Source organism: Anser brachyrhynchus (genome assembly GCF_964034855.1).
Source record: "Anser brachyrhynchus genome assembly, chromosome: 17".
Taxonomy (NCBI): domain Eukaryota; kingdom Metazoa; phylum Chordata; class Aves; order Anseriformes; family Anatidae; genus Anser; species Anser brachyrhynchus.
In genome coordinates, this window is record NC_137710.1 from 9,415,348 (window position 1) to 9,435,197 (window position 19,850).

General features: G+C 43.4%; 2 protein-coding genes across 9 annotated transcripts in view; one reads left to right on the top strand and one right to left on the bottom strand.

The window, feature by feature from the left end:
* The window catches only part of HIC2 (HIC ZBTB transcriptional repressor 2), an 81,228-nt gene that overhangs the window by 23,171 nt on the left and 38,207 nt on the right, over positions 1-19,850 (top strand). For 4 of the 8 annotated variants that reach the window (XM_080559860.1, XM_080559861.1, XM_080559856.1 and 1 more), the window contains one exon: positions 18,372-18,441. The exons of the other annotated variants lie outside the window; for them this stretch is intronic. The gene's annotated coding sequence lies outside the window, so the exon portion shown is untranslated. The remainder of the gene's footprint in view (positions 1-18,371; positions 18,442-19,850) is intronic. 8 annotated transcript variants of the gene reach the window in all.
* The window catches only part of LOC308179544 (uncharacterized protein), a 135,852-nt gene that overhangs the window by 18,694 nt on the left and 97,308 nt on the right, over positions 1-19,850 (bottom strand). The window contains exon 6 of the mRNA XM_080559893.1: positions 5,035-5,122. Within this exon, the coding sequence (XP_080416019.1) occupies positions 5,035-5,122 (88 nt within the window). The remainder of the gene's footprint in view (positions 1-5,034; positions 5,123-19,850) is intronic.

Consider the following 19,850-nt stretch of genomic DNA (forward strand, 5'->3'; position numbering starts at 1 on the left):
CAATTTTTATGATATCAATGTCCTTTTTCCTCACTTTTGCCTGCTAATGCTTTTATTCTTAACAACACATGTGCTCTGGTACATTGAAACACAAGGCAAATGTAGAGACAGAATTCTGTTTCGTTGATGTTTTCTATTTTTAATGCAGCTTGAGATTTGTAGATATTAATAATTAGTAAAGTCAAATTTATAATTTTAGTTGGCTTGTTTTTAAGTGTGGGTGAGAATTAACTTCAGCATGGAAGTGGGGGGACTTCCTATGCCACATTCAACTCCAACATAACGTGTAACTTCATCCTTTGTTCAGCTCATTAATCCTGCATGGGCACTCTTAGAATTAAAATGCTCTTAATTCAGTAAAATGAGATAAACCAAATCATAGTTCCTTTTCAAACTGAATGAGTGTGCCTGCACAGAGATGTGGTTTAGCTCATTCACTTTAAATTTACAACTTTAGTTAATCTGAATTAAGTTTCCCAAGTCCTGCGTGTAAGACCTCTTTATTTAGAAAGAGCTGCTCTTGTGGAAAGAGGGATGGACTCAGCCCTGTCCTGAGGCATTCGGGCGTGCAGCTAGCTTTTTCAGGGAGAGTTTCTGGGCATTAGCAAATTGTCTACCACATCCTTTTCTTCTCCTCCCAGAACGCCTCTGTGCCACCTCCTAATACTAAAGTTTCTGAGCCATTACTCTGAATACTTGCTCTGTTCTTATTTGCTGTGCAGCTGGAGAAACAATATTTCAGCAACTTACATTATTTAAGAACAGGGAAAATCAAACTCATTGTAAAACCAGCCACGAACATACCCTTTGATTTGAAAGTCCTGGCTAGTGGACACTTACTGCCCACTCCAGATACAGAAAGCAAGAAGCAAAATGTGGCATCTCTCTACAATAGTAAAGGTTTGCATTTAGATGTGAAAGCCAAACAATTAGCACAACTATTTTTTTTGGGTTGGACTTGAGCTCGGGGATTTGCTTCTGGGCATACATGCTTTTCTGCTTGGAAGTGATCTTGTGGCCGTGTTACACTTTTCTTATGAAAGGACAAACTGGTCACATGGGTCAAGTATGTCCATTTAGGACAAACACTGCTTAATGAAATTTGCTGCTTGCCAGATGCAAGGAGTGTTGGACCATGTGAACTCTGCCTGCAAGTTTCACTCAGTTCTGTTTATTGCACTGTTTTCCAACTCTTGCCCTAATGGGAAGTTGTTCATAGAATCCTTGCATTGTTTCATGGGTTGCTGTTTTTGCCAAAAAATCAACTGGGGAGGATCAGTTGGCTTCCTCTAAACTTTTTTCAGTTGGAATTTCCAGTACATTGCTCATGGATGTTATGAATAATGGGGAGGAGATAAAAGAGCAAAAATTATTTTCTTTCACTCCAAATTTGAGCTGGAGTACAGAGGTAGGCAAACACAAGGGAGGTGGTTTTCTACGGATCAGTTGAAGAATTCATGTTCCTTCTAACTGGCAAAGTCATACCTGAAATGCTGAAGTCTCCAGAAGCCCCGAAAGCATCATGCACTGTGCGTGTGTACTATAAATAAACTTTTAAAAACCTAATTTAAAAACACCTCTGGCAAAGCACATGCTTAACTGAAACTCAGTTGGTGGAGGTTGACTCAGGGGTGTAGGAAGGAGGTGGGGAAAGAGCAAGTGGGAGGAAATAAATGGAACCTGCTGTCAGAGAAAAGCCACTTGTTTGTAATTTTTAGGCTGTCCAAGCTCTTGGCGTCTCAGCTTTGGGAGATCCCTAGTGACTTTCTGGATATTTGCCCTTGGCAGGCATATGTATGTGTGAACTGAGAATTCGAGTATTAACAAAGCTGAATGAGCAGGTTTATTCAACCTACTAGAAAAGGATCAGATGTCTTGGAATTATGGTTGACTCTCTGGTTCTAGGAATCCAAATGCCTCTTGCTGACAGTTTCCAATCAATTAGACAAAATAATTTCAACAAACCCTCTTAATGAATTTTCATACATTCAACCTGCAATTTAGATATCTGCATCCCTTTATTTTAAATGGACAATACTTTTGATCTGCACAGAACCAGAGGCTGTTTGGGAAGATGGAGCTCTCTTAGGGTAAATTTCCCTGATAGTATCTGTGTAGGTATGTAATCCGCATTGCTGCTGACTCAAGGCAGGGCTGGCTTACTTGCTTGCTTGTTTTTCAAAGATGTATGAAAACATGATGCATCTTTGAGGAGGGAAAATAGGTCTTTTACACCTGAGCCTTTTAATGTCAGCCACTCAGGGGTTAAACCCATTGCCCAGTTCTGAGGAAGCCTGTTCCAAGGAAGGCATTGACTGGAATAAGGTTTTGCTGCAAACACAAGCTGATGTGCTTGCAGCAAAGATTGCAGGCTTATCAGTAAAGATAAACACGCAAAGGCTTCTAAAACTGTGTGTCCCTGCCACTTGTTTGGGATCCTTTTTCAGAGACAAAGAGAAAATACAAGATCTTCTCCCAGATAGATGCTACTGCGAAGCGGGCAGCCAGCAGGCTGTAGAAACAGAGACCATGTATTACTGCATGGTTTGGAACAGGTACAGGAGATATTAGTTTACCTGATTCAAAATAGTACTTGAGACTTTGCAGTATCATGTGGGGTTGGCTCTTCCCACTCAATCATCAGCCTTTTGCAGAGTGTCCAAATACTGGACAATGCTGCGTTTTGTTGTCCTCACTTAGTTACTTCCCATGGCTAATTTCTGCATGCGGCTTTCTGCTGCTGAGCAATCTCCAGACTTTACTACCCATTTGTTTGCCATTTCCCACAAATACTTTGAATGTTCTTTTATTTTAATCCTGGTGCTGAGAGGAGGGGAATGGAGATAGTTTCTTTAACAGACTGGAATAAAAATGCACAGGATCTGCTATAGAATTTCTGGGCACAGAACAGATCTTGAGTTGCCTGCAAAGGCAGCCCCAATGATAATATTAGGTGTTATTATGGAGTGGCCTTATATATATTTATTTCTCCCTTTTCCTACTTGTATCACCAACACTGCAAAACAGCAGATGCAGAAATCAAGCAACTTGCCTCTTCAGGTCAAATTCAAAAAGTCTGCATTTTAAAATACAGAAATTATTCCAGATGGGTGAGGACTGGCACTTTGTTTCTCTCCAGGAAAGTCTGTGCCATTCTGAAATCTCAGCCTGGGTTCCTCTGTTTTGCCACAGAGTCTGATTGACACCTACATGTGTGTGGCCCTTTTATACAGGGGAGGACTTAAGTTTGAAAATCCGGACATTTTTGGACTGTGACAACAGTTGGTATGGTGTTTCAATTCATATTTTAGTTTTAAAAAATTAGATTGATTATTTAAAAAGAGATTGTTGCCACATTGCAAAAATCAGAGAGGTGAACAGTTTGTAAGTTTTATAATTTAAAAGCTTCTCTCAATAGAGTGATTCTTTGAATTTGAAAAGAGGGATTTGTACTATTTTAAAAAATTCTCTTCAACTTGCAATGTGATAGATAAAGCTAGTTCTGAGAATGTGAAAATGTGGGCTCCATGTGCTAAAGCTATTTGAAAAGAGGTGTGAGTGAAGGGGCCGAGGTTGGTGTGAACGTCAGACTTCCTGCCTTCTGCACTTTCTGTGTCGCAGCTGTAGCACGTTCATAGTGTGGCACTTTTTTTAAAAAGGGACTCTGAACTTACCCAGCCTTTCAGGAAAAGACTAGCTGCAGCCAGAAATTCTGGTCCATTGCAGGATGACAAGAGGAAGAGCTTTGTTACTAGCTTGTGTTTGATCTTAGCTGCTTTTTTTTTTTCTGCTCTCAGTAGCATGCTAATGATACCTGTGGGAGGTGAAAAACGGGTGAATTCCTGCTAGGGTGCGGACAAGTTCGCAGTTTAGTTCTTGTCCTCTTCTTCCCCTCTGGTAAAAATTTTGGGGGCTGTCCCAGATACATAAAAAGGAACTTTTTCATAGAATAGTTTTCTGTCTTACATCTGCTGAGGACTCTGAATCAGAAAGACAGTAAGCAGTTGACTCAGTTTGTTTTGTCTCCTCTCCCCCTTTCTTATGTTTAAAATGATGAGTATTTATGGGAAATGACTGGCTTGAAAGCCTAGGACAAGTCTGAGCTGCCCATAAGCCATTCCTTTGCTTCAGTTCAGGTTTGCTGTGTTTATTTTAAACTTTAAAGCTGAAATGCCAAGTGCATCCTGAATTCTCATTCTGCTTCAAATGCCAGTTGCCAGTTTTACATTTCTTATATGTGATTCTCAATGTATTACTCCACTCTTGGTATCAGAGAACCCAGCGAGGGTGGGTAAGCTGGACCCCGGTCAGAAGAACAGGGTAATGGTGAAACAGAAGGGTGCCAAATGTGGAGGCAAATATGCTCCAGTTTCTGCTGCTGCCCAGGAGAGGGTCTGTAAGTCTGTGATAAGGAATGGAAAGAGACCGAAAGGGATGGGTGGGCCCCCAGAGAAGGCGATCTGGATGCCAAAATATCTTGCTCCAGCTTTGCACAGAACAGTGTGCAACTGCTTCAGAGGGAGGGCTAGCTGTGGTTTGTGGTTTAGGGAGTCGACACAAATAGTCTCTGGACCCTTTTTATGGGCCTGCAAAGCTGTGTTCTGCCCGGTGAAATGGAGCTTACCCTCCTTGGTGTAATCCTTTCTTGCTTAGCAGGTTCAAGGCAGTGTTCAGAGCAAGAAGTCATGGCTGTCTGTCAGAAAGGCTCCCAGCTTAAGAAATGGGGTTTAGCATCCTATGTAGTTTATGCTATGCTAGAGTTAGATTATGCTGGACATGTCTGTAATTAAACACTTGGATTTGGGTTTCTGTTTTTAAACTACTGTTGTAAACCAGCAGTAAGTACCATGGCAGACAACCCATGAAGATGTTTCTGTGCCCAAGAACCACATGGTAGGCTAGGCTATTTTTTTCTTCTCTCAGTAAGTGAACTGTGTAACTTTTTTTGTGGACAGAAAATACAGAACAGTGTGTTGACCTTCATTGCTGATCAAACTTCAGTTGCACCCAGATATAACTGATAGCAGGCCTTACCTGGATTTACTTTCTCTCAATGCACGTAGCTGGTCACAGGGAGGGGAACTGAAATGCTTCAGTGTAATAATACATACAGCATAAATGCCTGGATGGAATAAAGAGAAACAAAGCACATCAGTGGGGAAAAAGCACTACAGATCTTTCAAATTCAATGACAGAAAATTTCAGTAGTTCAAATATTTCACTTTGTATGCAAGGCTGATGCTGTACCCTGTAAAACTCATCCAGACAGGGGGAGATTGCTGATACCTGATACTAAAATACCAGCATGCCCATTGCCCAGTACTATGCTCCTCATACCTGGCAAAGCATTGGTTATGCTAATCTCTCAGTCTGCTTCCCTTCCAATTGAGTGTTTTTCTATAGGGATGACCAGAGGGAATCTTAGTGATACTACAAAGAAGCCTGTTTGCTTAAGAGGGCATATGTATATCTTTTAACAGTTTGGTTGTGTACCTCCTTTGTGGGAGGATCCCTGATCTTATACAGAGAGGGACAAGTGCTAATTAACTTAATTCTGGGAACAGGAGGTGGTATGACCTTTTCCAAAGTGATTCTTTTGGGATAGAGTTTATGGAGAGGTATTTGCTAGATCAGTGCCTGAATTTCCTATAAAAACACTGTTTGTTCCCTGGTGTGGCTGAGGGAAGAAATTAACCTCCTGTCCTGCTGGTTTGGGTTCACAGTTCCTTGCCTAAAGATTGTTGGCAAGATTTATCCATCTTATCTTTTAGCACTGAACACAGCAAGTAGATCCAAGTTTTTAAACTTACTTTGGCCTCCACTCACCATATGTTGTGAACATCCAGTCTTTTACTGGTACCCCAGGAGGAAATTCATTTCTGGAGCTTTTTTCTTTTTTTCTTTGTAACTATCAAGATGTTGTCTGTCCTGCACATCTTAAAATTTTCTCCCCCTTTCACCAAAGAAGTGTTAAGGATCCTTAATGCCATCTCTTTGCTGCACCCCCTCTGAGCCGCTCAGGGACACAATTACAAATGCCTTGAGGGTGCCAATGCTGTTTGATTTTCATTCTTGCTACCAGCACTAAGCGATCAGTTCCAGTGGCCTCAGCGCAGACAAAACCAGAGGCAGCTACAGCATTGCCTTAGCACTAACTGAAAAAAGCAGAAGTTACAAGACGTGGCTGAGATCAGCTGGACCGAGGGCCTTTGGTCTGAGCGCTGAGGAACTGAAACGCAGCCCCCACAAAGCAGGCAAGACCCTCTGGCTCACCACGTCCCTGGCTGCTGAGCAGTGTGCAGAAAGCTGGCCACGGGGTCTTACTACATTGAGAGAGGTAAGGAGGCAGCCGATGAGACTGGATTTTCCTTACAGAAAGAAAGATCTTTGGTTCCTGCCCCCTGTTGTCTTCTAATGTTTCAAAAAAAAACAACAAAAAAGCAACTCTTCCTCATTCCCCACCACCACCCCCACCACCAAAAAAACACCCACAGGTTTGCTGGACCCTAAGAGAAACAAACGTAAGTACCTCTTTGGAAAACACTCCTGAGGCCTGCGGCCATCCGGCATTCCTGAGGAGGCTGCGAGCCTCCTGAGCCTCCCAGCGCCCGCCGGGCAGGGCAGCGCGTCCCGGGGGCTCCGGGGCTGCCCCCGTCACTGTGCCAGCAAACCCACTTAGCGCCGTGATTAAAGGCTCCGACCTCTCCTAAGTCTTTGGGCTACTCATGCTCGGGAGATGACGGCTTAGTTTTCCGCCACAGTCGTTCGAAGGTCTGTCCCATGCCTGAAGTGTGGGGGACTCGTCCATATCCTACTAACACCGCGAAGCAGATGCCTTGTCCTCATCTCACGTCTTGCCACGGTATGGCCACTACAGCACGAAGTCATTTGGTAATGCAGCTGGGTAGGGGGGATTTATTTTGATCAGAATGAGGTGAAAATCTCTATTTCCCAGTTGGTTTGACCCCTATTTACAGAGATCTATTGGTATGTGTATGTAGAATAAAGATCTACATGAGTGGAAATGTGCCCTGCTAATATTAAAAGGTACACTGTGGAATTTTGCCTAAGGATAAGATGTAATTTTAATTGAAAGCTGCTGTAACTTGATAGGGAATATCCACAACAGTCTTGAGGATCTACTTTAAAAAATAGTTAAACACAGAGCCAACTCCCATCACTCTGTCTCAGAGCTATGTGCCCTCTTTGATCCATCCATGGTGCTTACGATTCCTCAGAGACACGCACACTGCCAGTAGTCAGAGCTCATTAATATTTATATGATTCCTTCCATCTTAAGATGTGCGCTTTGCGATTATTAATTAAAACAATTTCACCAAACCCTAGAATTTAGCTCCATTTTTATAGCTTACAGAACTGAGACCCAGAAAGTTTGTGTGTCCTTGCATGAAGACAGAACGAGATCAGGAATGAGGAAGCTCGCAAGCACGGACTCCTATTAGGCTGCATTTATTTATCTTTCCTTCTCCAATAATTGAGAAGGCAGCACAGGTCTCCTCTGGCACTAAGACACGCTATGTGTCTGTATAACCTGGGCAGTGCTGAGAGGGTGAGTGAAGGGAATCTACTCTTTTATTTTGGTTCTTCACACGGCATTTGGTTGCTTTTTAAAAACCTCTTTAAGAACACAACCTGGGAATAACTTGCCAGCCTTGCAGAAAAGCGAATGTGTTAAACCTTTCCCTAGCACGCTGTGTTTTAGTTCCAGGGTAGGAGCAGACAGAAGGGATGGTGGGTTATAATCCAAGCCAGACGTGGGCTCTCTCCTTGCCGTCCTTCCTGGTACATATGGAATGAAGGAGCTGGGCCGAGCGTGAGACTGATAACGGAAGGGAGGGAGGGCTTGCCACGCGATTAGACCAGTTCACTGTAAACACCTAGGTTGCACAAGTAGCTCAAACTTTGATCTTTTTTGTTGTGGAAAAGAAATCTGAGACCGTGAAACCTGCCTTCAGTCACAAACAAGGAGGTGGACGTTACTCAGACCCAACTTTGGAAATGTAAATACAGGTAAATGTGATCAAAACGGGAAAAGCACTATTTTTTTCCCTATCCTTGTCTCCCTGGCATAGTCTGCTTTCAGCAGGGGCTCCTACTCTGACTTGTCTAGCTCTGTTTGTGAATGCAGGCCCCAGTCCCACACCTGAAACGCCCAAATCCAAATGCTCCCAAATACTGTCTGGGATAAGGTTTAAGCCACAGGTGCAATTAAGCTTTTAAGTGGTAAGCCTATTTGGTTAGGGGCACACCTAGAGCCTACAACAAGCTGAGAGAAAAACGATCAGTCTTTCAAACTGACAGGCGGTTCCCGAAATACTGCTGGAAGGGTTAAGAAGAAGCTACAACATTCGTAATTCTCCTGGTATTTATTGTAACGAGTCTCTGAACAAGTTCTCTGTGGATGCATCTGGCTGCCCTAGTGAGGTGGGACTTGCTTTTAATTACAAATCTGGTAATGGATTGTCAAAATGATGGTGTTGCTAAGGCCCTGGGCACACTTTTCTTCACCCTCTCTTCTTTTCCCCCCACCCCCTCCTTCCCAAATCTGCCTGAGCAAACACTGGAGCAAAAGGAGAAGTTTCACAAGAGTGTAGGCTGTTAGCCTGTGGCCTCTTTTCCTATTGGCATTTGGAGCTCTGATTAGATTTTTAGAGGAAAAATGTCACAGCAGGTTGAACAGTAAGATACTGACGAATATTTTAGACACACATATTCAGAGACATTCAATGAGCATATGAAAAATTCTGGGTGTAACACTCGGGCTGATCCTCACCATTCTGATTTCTTTGCACCATGTCGTAGCGCTGCCCTTACGATCACTGAGACAACATCAGAGACCTTTGCTTTGCATAGCCTTGAGTTCTTGGGCAAGGATTGAAGCGTGGAACATCAGGACGTGTTAGCGAACACGTCCTAATTAGCCTCTGCCTTGGCTACCACAAGCTAGCTTAAAGGCTGTGAGCCTTGCCTCCACGATGCCTCTCGAGCATGTTCTATAATACAGCATTTTATCCGAGTCTAGACAAAGTCTACGTTGGGGGTAACGGGTTACGTTGTCTAGTCAACTAATCACTCCTTTTAGTGGGAAAACTGCTTTCCTTCAGGATTGTTTCTGTGCCTGCTTTTTCCCCATTGCTTTCTCTTTTCTCCTCCTTCCCTCTGCATACCTTCCCTGCAGCAACTCCAGTTCCATCTGCTGTAATGTAAGCGTTAACTGTTTAATTGCTGATTAGGGAAATCTCATCACGTGGCCTTTGGAACGACACTGGAGTGGGAAGAGAGGGGTGGGGGACAGAGGAAGGAGACGTGTGAGTTCCCACTTCTCTCTCACAGGCTGACCTGCGAGGGCATTAGTCATTTTTGACACACGAGGGTGTTTAACGTCTCCTCGATCTGATGGGTAGAACTGGATTTGGATGTAACTGAGTCCTCGTCATCTTTTGCTACTGAACTTGCTATTTGACCTTGAGAGAGTTAGGCCTGGCCTTTCATCCCTTAAGTGGATAAAGGGCAAGTACTGCAGCTTCGTTCTTGGATTCTTGAATGCAGAAGACATACTCATGCGAAGGACTAGCGCTTTTCCTGTATAATAAAATGCTGTGTTTTCTCCATTTTTTTTTCATGGTTTTGCATCAAGTTGCAGAGAGTGAGATGATAAGCTGGAGGAGATCTGCAGTTCTCAAAACAGTGAAAGCCCTTTTAGCTCTATGTTCCCAAGCAACCATATGGGGGGCTTTTACCCAACTAACTTACTTCATTGTGCGATGCGCATTCAGCTGGTGTGCCCCTTCTCTCCCTCTGGCACCAGCTATTCTAAGCATTCTCATGTTATCAGCATTTTGGCGCCTCTTGCACTTGCAGCACCTAGTTGCCACAGCAGCTGTGGCGTGCAGAATAATACTTGAGAAAATTTGGCAGACTCCTGGGGGACCGTGGGCGACGGAGGAGAGGAGGTGTGCAGGTGGACTCTGCTACCCACGTAGTCAGTCTCTGCTCTGAAAACTTTTTGTGACTAGACGTAACAGCCAGTTTCTCACGTGGTTTTGCAGGACTGTAGGAATTGCTTGGAGATATGAATTGGACCTTTTCCTTTCTGTCATGAAAGGACTGAAATATTTTGATAATTGGCAAACTAATGAATTTGCCATTATAGCAGACGAGAAAGTGGTATTTTTAGCAATTAGCAAAGAAAAGCGTTTTAGTCAATCTGAAACTATCTTCTCATTTGTATGGGGATTTTATTGCTAGCAGATGTTTAATTTCCGTAAGCAATTAATATTTTGGAAAGCTGAAAAATTATTTATACACATGTAGAAAAAGACTTGTATTTCACTTCAGTCAGAGAGTAAGCACTCACACAGTGCAAGCTCAAAGACCCCACAAAGACCAGAACTGGCATTCTTCATACTTTCAAGGAGCAGATGGGTCTACATATAGGAGAGCACAAAGGAGAGAGTAAGTGTATATATGGCAGGGAATGGAAATTAAGGAAAATATACCTTTGAGGAGAGGGACAATAAAATGCCAATATACTTATCATGCTGTCTGCCTTCATCACAAAAAATCCCCTCCTCTTTTTCCCCATTCCCACCCCAAAAGAAGTCCAAATCCATTTAGAAAACACCCTTACAGATCACATGGCAGCTGGCAGAGGCTGCCTGCCCTTCTGCTGAAGACAGCTTAAACTCCTGAAACAAAGCAAACTGGGCTGAAATTCTAGGCATTAAAAACCCAGAGCAGCTGCCTCCCTGACATCCTGGGTCGGACTCTCATTTCAGTTTCGCTTCTGCTAGATCTTAGGTAATATCATCGCTACGGTGTAACTGAAATCAGGGTCTGCTCATCCTGACATTGGTCACCCGTTGGTAATCCATTTGTTATCTCTGCTGCATTTGTGGGAGCACACTCACCCGCTCCCTGTAGGCTGCAGTAATTTATTTGGCCTATTTTACGTCTGATGGTCACTTGAAACTGTACCTCTTGCCTGTCAGCAGCTGTAGTTGTTTTGCTAAGTGACTATCTAAAGTGAGACTTCCTTGTGCAAATGTGTATTTTAGACACTGTCACCAGAAATCCAGTGGTCCTCTTCTCTCCCGACCCCTCCCGTCCCCTTCAGCTGTTTAAATTTCAGGACACATGGCTTACACGAACGTATGCTCGGGGTTTGCAAAACGGCTTGGATGACAGGAGAAATCGGATCACACAATGCATGTTCAGAGCCCAGCCACCAATTGGTACAGCAGGAGCCTGCAACTCCCTCATGCTCGTTATTGTCTCAGCGTTAACATCTAGCAGTGTGCCTTTCTCACGTCCCCCCCTTAAAAATGGTAACGCAACTGAAAGGAGCAGGCGGAGGAATGTCACCACCTCCCTCTGAGTGGCTGGGCTGTCAGCCTGCGCTCTCTGTGGTACCCCCAAGGGCTGTGGGTATCGGGGTGGGGAAGGGCCTGCACACCTCATTGTGCCTTCTTGCTTACGCTGGAGAATCTCCAGCTTATCCTGCCAGTGCAGTGACTGCATGTGGAGGAGGGGGAGAGGTTGTGTTGCAACCTCTGAGAAAATTAGTTGTCTCTATTTTATCTTTTGCAGCTGCAGCACTTTTTTTTTCCCCTCATCACCCGCCCGCCCCCCATGCGAGTGGTATGTCTGAACCATATCCTTCAAAACCAGTTTTCTAAGCAGATTAGATGGGTAGCAGAGACAGCTATGCAATCAGGCAAAAATGTGCACTCAAGCCTCCACTTTTTGCAGTGGCCGGAGCAGTAAGTGTCTACCACCTGGATTTTTTTTCTTTATTCTCTCCCTTTCCTGTTATTCCAGTGCTGCACTCTGTTACTGTTGTAGGCTAAAGCAAAATGCTCATTCGGGATCTTAATTATATCACAAATAGGGAGAGGAAGGAAGCTGGGTTCCATGCTGATGTTCATTAACGTGCAATTAAAGCACGCTCCCTGGCTGGCATGCTGCACCATGCAAAGTGACATTTGCTCCCTGTGACTGCGTTGAGGGGTAAGCTGGGGATTACCTCGGGTCTTCCAACACCAGCTTGCCCCTGACTGGTCTGGAAAACCAGTGTCTAAGTTTACTGCCCCTCTGAATTCATTCTGCTCTCGTGGACTGCAGCTGCAAGTGAATTTGGTTTCTTGCTGCCCCGTATCTTTCGGTGCTCCCTGTCGGCCTCGTTGCATGCTAGGAATCTGACAATAATGGTCTTCACCTGCTTGGAGATATCATGGGAACTCTTAAGCATTGGTATTGGTTTCACGTCTGGTCTCTTACAGGACAACGAGCTGAATTTAGGGCTAAGCTCTTCAGACAAGTTTGGAAACCTTGCAGCTTGTTCGGTGTGGGTGGAAAATGGGGATAGGTTAGTGGGCTGAGCGGCAGACCTGAGGAAAAGAGTTGAGTAAGCTTTGGCTTTCTTCCATGAGAGGAAACAGAGCAAAGTGTCCCAGGAGCCATTTGTTGCTTCTCTGGAGGACAGGAAGGAACCCAAAGCAAAGTGATCCAGAAATGGTTTTCACTGCGAGTCTGGAGGAACACAGTGCTTAAGAGAAGGAGGGAGAGAAGACAAAATATTAAACCAGAGAAGTTTGGGATTCAGGTTTGGGGGAAGAAGAGTGAAGAGAAAATAAACCCTTTATTTCCCATATAAGGTGCAGGAAAGAAAGAAAAGAGAAACTAACTTGAAGACTTTAGTGTGCTTTATGAGGTAAGAAATAAAAGATCAGAAGCCCAGACAAATGAAGTTGTATTTGAAATATTGATAGAAAAATGAGCTTTAACATGTTGGCACAATGCACTTGTTTATCTTCTGCTGATTCCCCAAAAGTGAAGAATTAATTTGAGAAGATGTAGAAATTATACACAGAAGGAAGATCCAATCTTACTGGCAGAAAGGGGGTGAAAAAGTGGGTGGAAAGCTGGTTGGATGTGTCAGCCACAAAAGCAGTGAGATACGATCATAAAGAATTCAGGTTTTAAAACACAAGGAAATCATGCAGAGATACCTTTCTCATTGACTCAAAAGCAGCGTCTTCGGGTGCACAGCACTGCCAAATGCACCCCTGTTACAGGGGCAATTTTCAGTAAGTTCCCACCAAAGCCATGCGCCATCTGTTTGTATTGCTCAGAGAAAAGGTTCGTCTCCTTATTCCCTTTCTATTAGATGTGACAGATTAATGTCTTTGAGGGCAGATCACTGTTAGGCTAAATCTTTCTCTGGTTATGATTCCTTATAACTATAAAACAGTCACAAGGTTATGGGGTTTAAAAAGAGAGGTTTATTACAGTTTCCAACACTAAAACTACAGGCTAAGTGTCTCTCTCTCTTTTTTTTTTTTTTTTTAAAGTAAATCAAAACCATGCATCCACATGCACTCTCTACCTCCTCTCGGATACACAGAACTAGGGGTAAAAACACACACTGCAAGACAACCATTACAGATTCTGCAGGAAAAATGCTAAATTAACTTTCTGTGAAGGTGCACTAAACCTCATTGAATCCTCTCGCCTTGTTTTAAGAACAGTTTGGTGAGCACGAGCTGGTGGCACCCCTTAGGTTTGGGGCAGATCTCAAAGCCTTCGGCAGCTCCACCAGCACTCGCCTCTACCTAACCAATGCAAAAGCCACGGCCATGCCTCGGCTGGAAGCGAGATTCAGACATCTGTTGCAAAACCTCAACCTCCATCCTTGTCAGACCCTCTCTAAACCAGACGTTATACTTGGTCAATTAACTCAATCCTCCAGTCCTTGGGTCACACCAGGAGCCGTGTAGGAGGTGGAGGGGTGCTGGTATTGCTGCGATTTAAGTTCCCTGCTGGGGAAATTTCTGTAAGAGTGAGCTTCGTTCACGGGATTGCTTTTAAGACAGCGCGTTCAAGTGCCCAAAGGAAGGTGCTGCTGTGGTTGGTCTGAGCCTGATCTGAGTTTTCCTTTGTAGTGGCTTTTTCAGGGAAAAATAGTTTCTTTGAATTAGAAACTGGTTTTTTTTCCTCTTAGAAAAGCCCAATTCTAGACTTATGTTCACCCGTAAAACTAATAAGCTTGCTCTTTACCAGAAATATTACATTGACGGGTGTATGCTATGTGACAGGTCTATGCTATGCACAGGTGCTCAGAGAGCAGCACTCTGATGTACCTGTCCTCCCCTGGACTCTAAGGGCCCTGGAATTCCCGTACAGCTCTCCCTGAGACCACACTGTGCCATGGGGCACCTCTGTGCTACAGGATCTGCCTTCCAGCCAGGGAGACAGACCCAGAAGCCACTGTGAGAATAAAAGCAGTTCAATAGTGTACTGACTCAAAGCAAAATTTCTTGGGTCAGGTCACCAAAACAAAATGAACCAACCTTGGTTTCAGAAATGTCAAAATATTCCATTTCAAATAAGACAAAATGCACTGATGTTCATGAATAGGTTTCTCTTCTTTTTTTTTTTTTTTTTTTTTACTTATGAATTTCCATCTACGAAGAGTCTCTAATTTCAGTTTTTCTCCCTAATTTGGGATGAGAGCAAATGTTGAAATACTGGAATTTCTTCCTTCCTGGGGAGGAGGCAGCTGATGAATATGAGCAGCCAGTTTGAGGGTTAGGACCGCTGACTGTGAAGACTTGCACATTGGAGCGATGAAGGTGATGGTGGGGCAGATACAGAGAGGTGATGGAGGGGAGCGGGCAGGCAGAAGGCAGGCAGTAAGAGACAGGAACGAGAAGCAGCAATGAGGGCAATAACAGAAGAGAACGGAGAGAGCAGAAATTTCTATGCAGGTCCCTGGGCCCTAGGAGCTGCTGCATTTTTGTACTCTTGTGCTGCTGGCCATGCCTAGCACAGCACCTCCTGTTTTGCTGGGTGACCAGCAGAAATGCAAGCTGGTGCTGCACCAAGGGCTCCGTCAGGGAGAGCTTGAGGCTTATCTGAGAGAGGGCAGAGTGGGGTGAGGTGGAGACCTGAGGTTCACCCCAGCGCACAACCAGGCTGTGCTGTGCAGTTTCACTTCTGCTCACTGCGCGGTTGAGCTCTACCACGTTAATCGAACAGGGGTGAAAGCAGGGCTAGAATTTGAACATTTCTCACGGCACGGAAGCCCTCGCGAGCTAGAGAATCTCTGTGCCACTAATTTTTTTTATTTTATTTTTCCAAATAGGAAGAACAGGAATATTCCTCTGTGGTGTGACTGGGAAGAAGCACTAGTTACTGTTCCTAACACACTGCACAGTGTTTACAGTGTTTAGTATGCTGATGCTTTTATTATTTAACAAGTTTCTTAACTTTTTTTTTTTTTAAGTATACCAAATTGATACACTCCATCCATCAGCAATGCCCTCCAGGAATGAGTAGTTAATTAGAGAGCAGGACTTGTGAAAAGACAAACCTGGGTTATGCACAGAACAGGTTTCTCCAGTATTTATTGCCTACATTACTGGCCAAGCTTCCTTGTAAGTAATAGTCAAATAGTCGGCCTGGGTCCTTTTGTGAATGGCTTGAGTCTGTGTGGTCTTCCTTTGTTAGAACAGCTCATGGGTTCTGAAAGCTCCTGCACCCCCTGTTCTGAACAGCAGAGCCTGGTGGCACCAGCTGCTTCTGCCTGGAACAAACATTTGCATGTGACATTAAAAAAAAAAAGAGCCACTTTAAAAAATGTATTTGCTTTTCCTTATCCCCTCATTTTTCAGCCCTCCTTAGAACTCTGGAAATATTTAAAAGATGAATATATTTAGCTTTTGCTACAAGCATCTTTTAAACAAGTAAAGCTTGAAGAGGAAAGAGAAATCTTTCCTTCAGAAATAAAGCAGCAGCCAGTGTTTGGAAATATTTTAACAATAGACCATATGGGAGTCCCAAACTATTAAGCTTTATTATTCAGAAGGCGGAAAATGTGGTTTGATATTCAATTGATATACAGCATAAATGAGAGCCACAAACTCGGCTCCCTTGAGCTGGGATTCAGATGTTCTCTTGAATATAATAACTAACGCTTTGGCCTAGTTCCACAGAATGCATCCAGCCTGCTGATCACAAGCCAAGAAACTGTAGGCTTTTTTTTTTTCCTTCCCCTCTCTTCTCCGAAGTACTTTCCTCTCCTGCCAGCGTGAGCTTTTGGCCTGAATATAAATCTCCTGATATTAGATGTGTATAGAAAATGGGGAGGATGCTAGTAGTGCACAGCAGTGGAGCTGTGTGTGTGTGCATGCGTGTTTGTTTTCCTCTGCTTTAATGATAATAAGGTTTTCCCTCTGTGATATACTGTCAGGGGATTATGTTGGTCATCCTAGGTGGGAGCTTCTTTGTTCCTGTTTCACTGTTTGTTTCTTATTGCTGTGGGAGCAGGTGAACATCTTTTGGGGTTACTGTGAAGTAGTGCCAGAGACCATGAGAGTGTGGAATTTGTTGGATAGAGAGACTGGAAGTGGTTTCAGTTTCTTTCTTTTTTTTTTTTTCCTGATCTGACTTGCATATATTTATAATTGCCCTTTCCCATTAGCATCACGTCTCTCTTAAATTTCTGTCCTATAGGGAAAAGAGATTACAGAAGTTGCTTATAAAATAATACATATGTGGACTATGATTGCCTATGTGCAAAGGGAGACTGAAAGTTACGCAGATACCATGACCAAGTAATTGCAGACTGGGTCACCTGCTATTTTTTGACATAGGATCCCTGATTCACTCAGTGTACGGGATGGACCAGCTCTGTCAGTGTGGATGTGGGAGGTGTGGGATGAACAAGGAATTGCAGGGATATAAAAAAATGGTCTTGTGGATCAGCAGTTGAATGCTGCCCTGAAATACTGAGTGCTCTGCCTGTCTTTGTCAGAGAGTTCCTTGAGATGCCAGTGTTGTCCTTGCAAATGGCTGAACTCTGGCCACTGACACCTTCTACCTGGGTACGGGCCTCTGGCATAGGAAATTGTGCAGAGGGTCAAAGTGGGAAGTGCTGTTTATCCCTGGAGTTGGTGCGTAAAGTGACAACAGCATGAGAGTGGACCCAAGAGCAGGGACTTCTCCTTGGGCAATAAGGCAGGAAAGCTTCCTCCTGAGGCCACAGTTCCCAGGAGAGGTGCCAATGTGCTGGGGCCCCGCTTACAGAACAATACCTAGCACCAGTTGGAGAACTGGCTGTGATGCTTGACAGCTGGGCAAACCGAATCATACTCTAACAGCCTAGATGCAGGCTTAACAGAGTATGTTCTGTTTCTGTTCCTTCCCTGTACATGTAATGGTTTTGAATATGTTTCAAGTGGTAGATGTTCTCAGAATTTCGTGCTGTAGGACTTCATGAGTATCTCTGAGCGACACTCTACTCAATTTTGTAGCTGTTGTCCTTGCTATGTTGGGTCCTCTCTTTTCCAGCCTCTCAGAATCTGTTATCAAGCAAAGAGTTCTCTATGGATCTGCGATTTCCCCTGAGTTGGCTGGAAGGCTCCAGCATTAAGCTATTTGGCACTTTTCTCTATAAATGTGATGAGCCCAAGGAAAAGTCTTTCACTTTACGTTTAAGTCCAGGAATGCCTGTAACACAGAACACTAGAGAGAATATAAATTATGCAGTCTGAATGTGAAGTTCAGTTTTGGCTTCTGTCTTTCTTCCATTTCTCTTCTCAGTTGTTCATGATAGCTGAAATTTTCCATGTTTTTGTCTCAACCCACACACAAATTTTTTCCTTTGGGGAAAACTGGAGCAAAATCAATTTTAGTGCAATTTTTCAAGCCTCTTTGACTTGCACCTACATCTGTTTGGTGTGGGGGAGTGGAATTTTATCATAAAACGTTTGATTTATTTAATGTATTCAATAAGCATCCAAGATGTGCCAGGTACTTTCTCAGCCCTTTTTGGATGAGAAATCTTGCAAGCTAAGAACTTAATAAACAAAGAAGCTACAGAACTCAAAATTTCCCTGCTGTTAAAGTGTCCATATATCTAAGGAATAAACCAAGTTTGAACAAAGCAGACCCAAAGACTTCTAAGTTACAAAATGTCACATGCGGTACTGATGAGACCTAACATTATAGGAACAACTATTTTTTAAACCTATTTCTTGATCCTGTAAGCTGCCCAAGTTACAACAAAGTCAGCTGAGATGGGCCCACACAGCAGCTCTACTCTCATTGCAACTAGGAGTCTGTTTTTATTGACAAACCCATCACAATGACTGTATGATAATGTGCTAACTAAGGGCACATTTACACAGGGTCACTGATTCAGACCAAGGTAAGTTACAAATCTGAGCAGAAGAGCTGTTCCCAGTTAACTCCATCCTAATGAAGAGGTGATTGGGAATAAGGAATAGCTGTTCTGGAATAATCCCTTTTTAAGACAAACCCTTACTCTTTCTATAATTGTATTCTAGGAAGCTATTCTGTACTGAATCAGCATGGGATAGAGTGCCTAGAAGACGTTCAGACCAAGCACAGCTAGCGGTGAGTGGGGCAATATGCGCTGGGATGCCCTATTGCAACTATTACGAGTGAGCAGAAGAATAGCAAAATGGGTTGCCTGTGCATCTTTCTAGATGGCAACTGAGAGTATTGTAACAAAATCACTGTGCAAAGGCCTCTCACTTAGCAGGGATGAAATATTAGCTACCTGTCACTGTCTCAGCATTAACCCCACGTTACGGACAGAAAACATGTTTCAGCTCGTAACTGATCACAACTGCATTAAACGTTGGGGTGTGGAAAGGACTTGTATGCTTTTTTCCTTGTGTGTATTTACAGTTTTATGTGGGGAGCAATCAATTTATCAAACCTGTCTGATTATTCAATAGTGGGGAAAGACAGTTGTTCAGAAGAAAACTATTGTTTCTAAGATGGACAGAAAATAATATTAGATTTAAAAAATGCACAGTTTTTTTAAGGAGAACCTATACCAACAAACTAATTAAAAAAAAAGAAAAAAAAACACAATAACTTATAATGCCAAAGAAAATTTTCTTTTAACACAAAATTTTGTGCTTGACCTTGCTAAGGAGGATGGGCTGGAATAGAGATGGTGCTCTTGTACTTTAATGCATTGTAGTTGTGATATAGTTGCTGTTAATTCATAATTCTCTTTTGGACTTCTGGAATTTGTCCCTTCCCATAAAATGGAAGGTGGCAGGCTGGAGTGGAGAAGCTCCAACTGCAGCCCTTTGGATGGTAATCCACCCTGACTTTCTTAAGCCTCCTACTTAAACCATTATCTTAATGAATCACCACTGCAGCTATCTTCAGTGCTACACAGGAACATGCAAATTTTAAACAGCCTGGGGGAAAGACCTTTTTGTCTGTAAAGTGCTCTGATACTTGCATTTAGATGTTGCCATGATAGGTACCTTGGATACTACTTTCTGCCTAACTCCATGGATAGATCATGGGCTCTGTGTATCACCAGTGCATGCTGCTAGGCGGCTCTCAGGGCTTGCCTCTGAGAGGAGATGGATGGGATTCTGCCACTGACTGTAAGAAGCAGCTTTAGCTCTGGCAGATGAAGCCAGATCGCTGTGCAGGTTTGTCATTTATTTAACTGCCCGTTGGCTATCCTTTTGTTTAGTTGCAAGATGATGAATAGTTAAGGGACTGGGGATGGGGGTCCTTCATCAGCTCTGCAGCTGCCATTGTAACTTTGAAGCAAGTTTCTCCACCTCTATACTCAACTTTTTTTCCCAGCACAAATAAATATGCCATGCAAATGTTCATATACCAACTAAATTTTCTCCCAAATAGATGAAGGAGGGAAGGAAATTTGATACAGCAGGAAAACTGCAAGAAAATCTTAAGAACATTTCTTTGAAGAAAAACTGAACATAGCAAAGCCACTGCAAAATATCTCCACAACTTTCATCGTTGTG